This window comes from Olea europaea, unplaced genomic scaffold (assembly GCF_002742605.1).
Source record: "Olea europaea var. sylvestris unplaced genomic scaffold, O_europaea_v1 scaffold1415, whole genome shotgun sequence".
Taxonomy (NCBI): Eukaryota; Viridiplantae; Streptophyta; class Magnoliopsida; order Lamiales; family Oleaceae; genus Olea; species Olea europaea.
Window position 1 is genome coordinate 66292 of NW_019231680.1, and position 9265 is coordinate 75556.

At 33.4% G+C, this 9265-nt stretch overlaps 1 protein-coding gene across 1 annotated transcript; it reads right to left on the reverse strand.

The window, feature by feature from the left end:
- Nucleotides 1-2911: 2911 nt before the first annotated feature.
- Nucleotides 2912-5683, reverse strand: LOC111375780. Its single transcript, XM_022998662.1, has 6 exons — nt 4800-5683; nt 4417-4637; nt 4035-4254; nt 3837-3922; nt 3658-3749; nt 2912-3577 (listed from the first exon to the last, which is right to left on the reverse strand). The coding sequence occupies exons 1-6, from the start codon at nt 4890-4892 to the stop codon at nt 3282-3284; spliced, it is 1008 nt and encodes a 335-aa protein (XP_022854430.1). The 5' UTR covers nt 4893-5683; the 3' UTR covers nt 2912-3281.
- Nucleotides 5684-9265: the final 3582 nt, after the last annotated feature.

Genomic DNA, 9265 nt, shown 5'->3' on the forward strand with positions numbered 1-9265 from the left:
TGAAAAGCTATTATTTGAATCTTGTATGTCGATGACAATGATCCAAATGCCAGTAAAACAAAGAGCAGGCCCAAATCAATTTTGAAAATTTACAGGGACTCTGGCACTTTAAAGGAGAGGTAAATTAATTTGTCTGTGAGTATTACTTAACGATGCTTGCTAATATTTCTGGTAACCACAGGAAATCTTGCATAATCAATACTAGTGAGTCTTCTTGAATTTTTCTTTATTAGAGTGAAATTTATTTATTTTAAATTTAAAATACTAGCATAAAAGGAAAATATGGGTGGAATACACATTAACAGTAAGAAAGAAAAATTTGGGAAGGAATAAACCCACACCTTTGGTGCTCATCTCTTCCAATCCACAGTATCTTTTGAGCCGACGACGTAACTCACACGATGGTGACGTCAACAGCTCCTTCTCGGCTGACAGAATACGGGATGGGTTGAAGACGTCAACAGCTCTTTCTCGGTCAACTTCTTTCACGACAGCTAGGTTTCTCTCTTCATTTCATTTGACGGGTTAAATGTAGTCACATTACAGGGGATTTTTGACTTTGTATCTTTTACCTTTTTCATTTGTTTTTTTCCCTCCTACAGTGGTTTTTTAGCTCAGCGTGTAAGGCAAAGTGTTAAGAGAAAGGTACAAATAGCTTTATTATTCTATTTTTCGTTCGGGTAGTGATTGGTGTACCATGTAGGGGTTCACAGAACCCCTACAGATACCTCACATGGATGGGGTGGGTCGATGGATTTTTTTGATATTATTTATTCATGTGGGGTTCACACTTTGTGAAATATCTGTAAATTTTCTATAAGAATCTTTTCTGTACGTCAAACATTTTCCTTTACGTTCTCCTTCATTTACTATTATATTTTTTTTGATGCCATGAAATTTTAAAATGTATCCTAAAAAATAGCTATCATGATATGAAAAACGAAAGAAGAAAAATGGAAAAAGCGAATAGTTAATAATGGTGCTCGTACTGGGTTCATTGTTTTTTTCTTTGAAAATTGATAGATTCATTCTTAAAGAAGGACGAAATTTAAACTATGTACTTGAAACTTCAATGAAAAATTTCGCTAACCTATGAATCGAGGGATCACTGCGAAACCCGAAAATGGAATGAAAGGAGCCAATGTGATTCATGAAGCATTTGTGTAGACCCTTATCCATTTAATAAAATCAAGACAAAAATTATTAATTGTGTCACAAAAAAAAAAAAAAAAAAAAATTTTAAATTTTGCAAAAAAAAAAAAAAAAAAAAAAAAAAACTTAAAGAATTTCATATCTTCAAACTAATGCTTGTTCGATCCTATTTTTTAAAATTCATTTTTTCTCAAACTCATTTTTAATTACACATTTTATGAAACTCGTAATTTTTATTTTCTTTTCAATTTCACATCTAAATTAATTTTTATCAAAATCTACTTAAAATCTAATTTATATCCAAATCAATCAGGACTAATTAAGTTTATCATGGTCAATCTCTTCTAAATTCTAAACTCGAACGTTAAAGTTGTGTCCGTTGCATAACTTAACTCGCGTAAAAGACTGCAACACATATTCCACCACTTCAATTAAACCACACGTCAATCAAGGGTGCCATACAATTGTCCAGACAAAAACTGGCAATGGCCATGTGTAGTGTAGAGACTGGTAAATGTGTCAATTAATACTGTGTTTTCACATTTCAATATGGTTAGTGGTTGCACTTTGTGACCAATGTGACGTGATTAAAAAAATAAATAAATTGGGACCATTTCTGGAGGGGCATACTATTAATATTATTATGTTGGTTGTGATTAAAAAAATAAAAAAATAAAAAAATAAAAATTTCAACATGCTTCAAGTCATGGGAGGAGTTAGGGCCATGTTTGTTATCTTTTAACAAAATAATTTGTTTGCTATATTAAGGTCCTCTTTGAGCCATATTTTTTCAAAAAAAATACATTCTTCAACAGTGATTTGACATCATTTCAACCACACATTTTTCAATAAAATAATATTACATGCAAATTCAAAATTTTTCATTATTTTCTAACCACACATTTTTCATCAATACGCTATTTAAAAATGCATTTTCATTGAAATAATGTGGCTCAAACAAGGGCTAACATTCTCCACCACAAATTTACACAATAAAATATTCTACACACAAATCAATAAAAAAATTTTAAATTTCAACCACATATTCTCCAAAAATTAATATTCAAAATTCTATATTTTCTCCCAAAAATGGAAGACAAACATGCTCTAGATTTATAGATTGAACCACTTGCATGGTGTAGTATTGACACTTTCAACAACTTTGCTAGTTTGACAAAAAATTTAGATTGTTCAAAATTTTGGGAGAATTTGGTAAAACTTTGAAAGAGAGATGATATATTTAAAAGAATGGGCAAAAGTTTTGAGAAACGATGGTTAGCTTGAGGATAAAATCTTAAAAATCATGGGTCCTAAAAAACAAGTTCAAGATATGAGGGGCTTCTCGACAGTGTCCTATCACGTGAAAAATAGGTTCAAGTTTTATATTTCTTTCATAAGTTTAAATAAAAAATATGACAAGATATCGTTAGAGACAACAAAAATCTTCAGACTGGGCCAAACAATACCTATCTTGTCTTAGAAATTGCAGATAATGTCAATAAGGAAATGTCATTTGTACCCTCCAAAGTATATGTCATGTTTGACACTTGTTTAGTTGTAAATAAATTATTGGAGGGCAAACTATCAAATGACAATTGCCGCTGTCGAACTTGATGCACACTTCACACCAAGCATGATTGATGTCCATATATATTTGAATTTGACAATGACCCTTGCACTGTAAACTTATAAATAGACTAATATTACTTTGCCTAATTTACTTTTGATAGAAGAAAATAAAAGGTTTGGTCAAAATAAATAAGATAAATAACGTAGTTTCGACCTTCACCATACTCAGGAAAAAAATATTTTAGCTCACTCAAGCATGTTACAGTACCAAAAAGATTTACAAAGGCTACAAGCATTTCTCTCCTCTACGTACAGGCATGAATTAGTTCAAACTTACAAAAGCCCCGCAGGGGCGTCTCTCTCCCTCTCTATTTCTCGTCCCCGTAAATTAAACATCCATAGCTTGCAAAACTCAAAACCAGAATGGTGTCGTTAAGCAATCAGGTAAGATACTAATGCTAAAATATCAACAAAGAGAAGTCATACACTAATTCCACCATAAGGCTGCTAATTCTCATGCTTCCTATCAACACAAGTAAGGAAAACCAAAAGTCCCAATACTAATATTTGGTCCCTATTGTGTGGTTTGAGAAAATATCTTTGGTTCTGGTCTTACCCGAACCAAATCCCATGAAGTAGTTGAAGTCATGGTGTTGGACCCTTAATTGCTTTAGCCAGGAATCTGCGACGCCCAAAAGAGACACCAACCTCTCTTGATCCCTACCATTCTTGTTCGAGACCCACACATCCCCTTGCATTTTATAAGTGGCCATACCAAATGGAGGGAGAGAGATGCATTCTCCTTCCTTTCTTTTACTTTCAGCACTCCACCCCTTGTCATCCTCAAGGTCCATTTCTGCAAAATCATAATTGACGCTTGTATTAGAATTATGTCAAATACAAACGAGTCCAAATTCATTCGAAACAAGTGCATACCTTGAAAAGAAGAAGAAATGGTGTGGTACGTGAGAAAGCCTGTGTGCAAGTCTTTAATGGTTCTTCTCATTGGAATGTGGTAGATCGGATACCTGAATGTCATTCATGTCGATAAAATTACACATACGGTCCTTTATTATGGTTAAAAATGCAATTGCTTCATAGAAATAGAGACGAACCAAGCGACAGCCATCCAGCTAGCAGGTGAAAGATCTACACTTCTTAGTGACGATAATCCCGGGTATCTTTGAGCTAGGCTATTGATCTGTTAAACAAATAAGTAAAGGAGTCAAATTATAATAATTAGGCACGAATAGTCGGAGAAATTGAATCATCAAGAACAAGAACCGTGAACACGAACTAGAAAATGGAGTTACCTTGTCCATGAGAGGAACTCTTTCATATGGAGAATTTCTCTCAAAGTACTGAAAGTAAAGATTACCCAATCTATCATTGGGATGCCAAAAGTTATCGTGCTCGAATAATCCTTCCTCAGACGAACACCCATCCCATCTATAAAGCTTCTCGCTGTCACTCTCATCACTCAATGAATCACTAAAGAAATCCCTTGTCTCACTTATGGTGTCAGTCTCTTCCCTATTATATTTAATCACAAAATAAATAATTATTTTGGCAATTCACAAATAAATACATGGAAAACAAATGAAAACAGAACTTTATCAACACTAATTCAATTGGAAGAAATCCAAATAAATACAACTTAAATTTCAACTTTCACCAATTCAATTAGAAGAATACCTTACACAGTTCACAGAAGAATTGCTGGTGAAGATTTGGATTGCAGAGAGATAAGGCACAAAATACTGCACTAAATTTTGGCCATCATCAAGAGTAATTGGAACTCCAGCACCATAAGCACTCCATTCATCATAACAATTCCAGAGATCACCCAATGTAAAATAGTCTAAGTTTTCTCTTTCCCATGGATGCCATAAACCATTCAGATTCTCCATGTCACTCTGTTCACAAATCATCAAACAACAAAAGGGACAAATAATCAACAATCATAAACACGATTTCATAAAATAAAGATTAACCCTCAAAGCAGGCAGACGTGGGATTGTTACATTCGATAACATAGAGTATTATTTAAAAAAAATAGAAAAAGAAAAGAGACAAACTTTGGGCAGCAAATGGGATGGAACAACTGGAGTTACACAATCCAAAAAGCATTCAAGGTTTGTATACATTGAAGCCTTGTCAAAAATCAACATGATGATTCTTCAAACAGAGAAGAGTGAGAAAGACAGAGAGGTAGAGGTAGAGGTAGAGAGACAGAGAGAGAGAGAGTTTTCACTGGTTCTCTCCCCTAGACAGAGGATTCCCAAAAGGAATGAGAAAAAACAGAGAAAATTAAATGGGAGAGGAAGAGAGAAATTGAAGGGATTTTCTTTCTCTATTATACCCCTCTATAAAATAGAGATTACTATTGTTTGACGATTGGAGAATCACCACAAATCTTTTCAATATTTTTCTTTCCTCGTCAAATTTAATTCCACCTCTTTTCAGGAAAACTCGGACAACTCTGAAATCAAAGAACCCAACAAAATTTATAAACAAAATAGTCAAGAAAAAAAACGGTCTTTGATTTTCAATGCATTCTATGGATTTTCATTTTTGGAAAATGACGTGAATTCTGTTTCTAAATATTCAAGATACACCCCACAGATCTGTGAGAGAGAGAAAAAGTAAAAGCAAAGAAAATGAGAAAAAACTCAGAGCATCTCCAGAAAATGAAATGATCATTTTCAAGGTTTCAACGGAAACTCGAGAAATATTTCATCGGAACAGTGTCATATGCATAATGGTCTCCATCTTCTGACAACAGATGGATCATTTCTTCATAAAGTGAAGTGGGAAACTATTGACAATATCGGGTCACTTATTTGTACGTAACCGATAATTAGGTGCGATCTTCAATGCTGTGTGTGAAGAACTGAAGATAGGGAGAGTAATCAAAGCCAAGGAGTGGAAGATTTATCATTTATGACTGGTAACATTTCAGATTTGTTTGTTGACTATGATAAATTTCGTCCTCAACTTTAAGTTTATCTTGATTAGATAACAGAGCTTTAATTTTGTTTCAAAATTCACTACGTAACCATGTTTTATCCCCAATCGTACCAAAAAAATAAAAGAAAGCAGTTTAATTGTCACTCATGTTATAACTAATGTTCCATTTATAGGTTTTTTTTTTTTATAGGCCCCATTGGGCTCTTAAGAACCAAGTCTTTTTTCCGTCTAAGTGACATAATGAATTTCTTTTTCTGTTTAAAATGAAGTTTATGACAACGCTTTTAGATTGAAAAGTTAAAGCTCAAAATTTTACGTTAACAAACTTTGTGGCATCTCATAGTGGTAAGCTGACATGGTACATAGATGTTATGTTTTGATCCATTGTCGTGACATGTGTAGCTGTCAATTAAGTAAATATTTTCAATTTGAGTTACAGCAAACAATAAAAATGGGTTGAAATTTGAAGATCAGTATTCAATTAACTATCATGCTATTTGTACAATATTTTTTTCACAATCTTGGTTGACAACACACTTGACAATATCACATCATCTATTTTATAAACTGTTTTTTTCATCAATGGTTCGGATTTTGACCATATCAATATTATCAACCGAAATTGTTAACCAAATGACAATTCTATAACGACCACAAATTTGAAATTTACCCAAATAATATTTTTTTAGAAAAAACAAATTTAGCCTAACATTGGATTATTGGTAATTTTCAGTCCATGACTCGTGACTTTTGGCATTTTGCACTCTTCAACACCGAGATTTGTTAACTTTTAATTAAACAAAGGGACCATTTTGTACTCCTGATATGCAAAATGTCAAGTCATTAACCTACAAAGTATAAAGTGCCAAAGGCTTTGTGATTTTAATACATTTTGATAGGCTACAAGATGGGTCTATGCAAAGAAATTAACTCATTTCTATTTATGTTGAAAAAAAAAAAAAAAAGTGGGTATTAAATGCAAGATTGAGGATCAAATGGTTCAATTAAAAGAGTAGGGACCAACTTGTTACTCAATCTTCAACAATTATCATCAAACTTTGTACTCATTGACATCGTGATTCTAAAACTATTAATTTGCCCCCATGACACATCTCCAAGTGGTAAAAGGGAAGGGTCGAGAAATCCAACTTTGTTTGAGGCTGCCGCGTCAAGAGTTCGAATCCTAAAATATAGATTTGGCTCTTGAGTAAGTGCAAGTGTACAAACAGCCTTCCACCCTGTACCATTGGAGACATAACATGCGATTTATCTCCCTCACGATGTTCCAGGACAGAGGGGGTAAGGGACCCTTAAGGTTGGGATTCAACCTTTTTTTCTAAACCTATTAATTTGTAGTAAAATTTGTCTCCTACGGCAAATAATGTTATACTCGGTAGAAAATTGACGCTTCATCCTTTAAACGCGACAAATGTATAGATTTCATAACCATCAATGCTGCACCAAAAGAAATAGATAGAATTCAGTGAGCTAAAGAGACTTCCAAGCAAGAAAGAGTGATGCCATGTTGGCCAGAGAAAGGCTAAAGGTTGCAGATGAAAAGACCATAGCGAGGAAGAAGGCACAATATAGTGCTTTAAGTGATTACTGTGGAATGTTTTTGTAATTATTGACCTTTTCTTTACTGTTTTTGAACTTTATGTCAACACAAATTGAAGTAAAGTCCACAAAATTAGCTGCATAAGTTATAGATATTCACATGTCAACTTTGTTAGATTTCAATCACCTGCTCAGAATTTATTAAATAAAGCTATTTGTACAAAGTTGGGTTACAAAAGTTGGATTACAAAGTTTGTTGACAAAACTCAAGTCATTAATTTGAAATGATTTAAAAATCTGTTTTGAAATGATTGATGTGGATGTTATTTTGCCAACAAACTTTGTAACCTACATTTATAAGTGTAACATAACTCAAATTTATTGGACAAACAATAAAGCAAAGTCGATGAAATTCAGTGTCAAGAACAAACTATTTTACCTGCCTTTCATAGAACGATATATAAAAAAAAAAAAAAAAAAAACAACCCTGTATGCATCGAATGCGGGTGAAAATGCGTAACATCATGACATAAACCAAAATCTTGGAATCCCAACAACTATATAATGTGAAAATGAAATAAGAACACATCCTAGTATGGATAATGTCATATTCACAAAATTAAAGGACTTGACTAATTGATATATACAAGTGTCTACTTTTGATAAGACTCAACTACAATTATTTACAAAATTATTATCCACAAATAATCCCACGGCAGGTAGTAGTTGGCGGATCAATTAGTCTGGTGCTTTCTTCTTGTCAAATTGAAAAAGCATGTTTATTACTGAAACCTGCTTTTGGTTGGAATCCCAACCCCCGCAATAACAGCATCTTAAAAAAGGTTGAACTCCAATCTTGAGAGTTCCATCGTCCCGCCCCGCCCCTAGTTGATATTAGACATGTAACATACATACAACCCAGCAGTATATTGAATAAAATTTTAAATTAATATCTACTTCAAAGATTTAATGAGATTATTCCTCGGCATTAACAATCTTTATCCATACCACCTCGCTATAAGCCTCACACAGCCACAGGCTGCTTGACACTTTCTTGAATCAAGATTGACTTCACTTGGGATACTTTCTTGTAAATAATTTTCTTTAAGAAAAATTATCATTTAGTTTGAATGAAAGATTGTTATTTGTGTATCTTTGGAAAAATAAAAAATAAATATCAATTCTATATCAAACAGATAAAGAAACAAGAGACGAGCAGTAAAATCAGTCTTACAGTACTAAAAGTCATTCTCTAATCTCTATTCACAATCAAGCAGTGGTATACGGCGTAACAGATTGAAATTCTAAATTTATAGAAGTCACAAAGTAACCAAACTTGCACTTGATTTCCTGCGGAATTCATTGCTAGATTAATCCATTGAATCCTAGTGTCAATGTTATTTATGTGCTGATCGTTATCCGACTACAAAACCATCTATTATCTCTTCAGTTGGCGTGAAAACCACCAAACATGGCATCGGTTATAATATGTATTCTTACAAGCTTTCTCGAGGAAAAATGGGAACATGATCCACATAAAATAGGGTGAAAATGGGACACGGGATAGAAAAATGATCATAGTATCAGACAACTCAATAAAAATAGCACATGCAACTATGCAAAAAAATAAAAAATCAAGTACATACATGATTTGGTGCTACATTAAAAGGAAGAAGGTAAGGTCACCAAGGCAAAAAGTCAGTTTGAGCTAAGGCGAACATAAGAATCTAGATTATCGAACTCTGGATCTGTCCATGCCAAGACTGTAAATCTATCGAGGACTTGAACTTGAACTGAACGCTCCATACCATATCATCACCCTGCAGAACTTACAAATAAACAAATAAAATATAACCCTAGATGAGCAACAAATGTAATACAGTAGTTCTATTTACAATCCCAAAACTTCCTTAATGCCTTCATTCAAAAACTCAAGTGTCAAAAACATACGCCAGGTCAATCGAGTCCAAATATGTTCAGGCACAGCATTAAAATTGTTCGCATCCTTGACCTAATG

Excerpts from the sequence above, each read along its gene's own strand:
- LOC111375780 (XM_022998662.1), bottom strand. The coding sequence starts at position 4,892 with ATGTTGATTTTTGACAAGGCTTCAATGTATACAAACCTTGAATGCTTT. Across the intron at positions 4,638-4,799 it reads CATCCCATTTGCTGCCCAAA|AGTGACATGGAGAATCTGAA; the intron begins GTTTGTCTCTTT and ends ATTTGTGAACAG. Across the intron at positions 4,255-4,416 it reads TCTTCTGTGAACTGTGTAAG|GGAAGAGACTGACACCATAA; the intron begins GTATTCTTCTAA and ends TAAATATAATAG.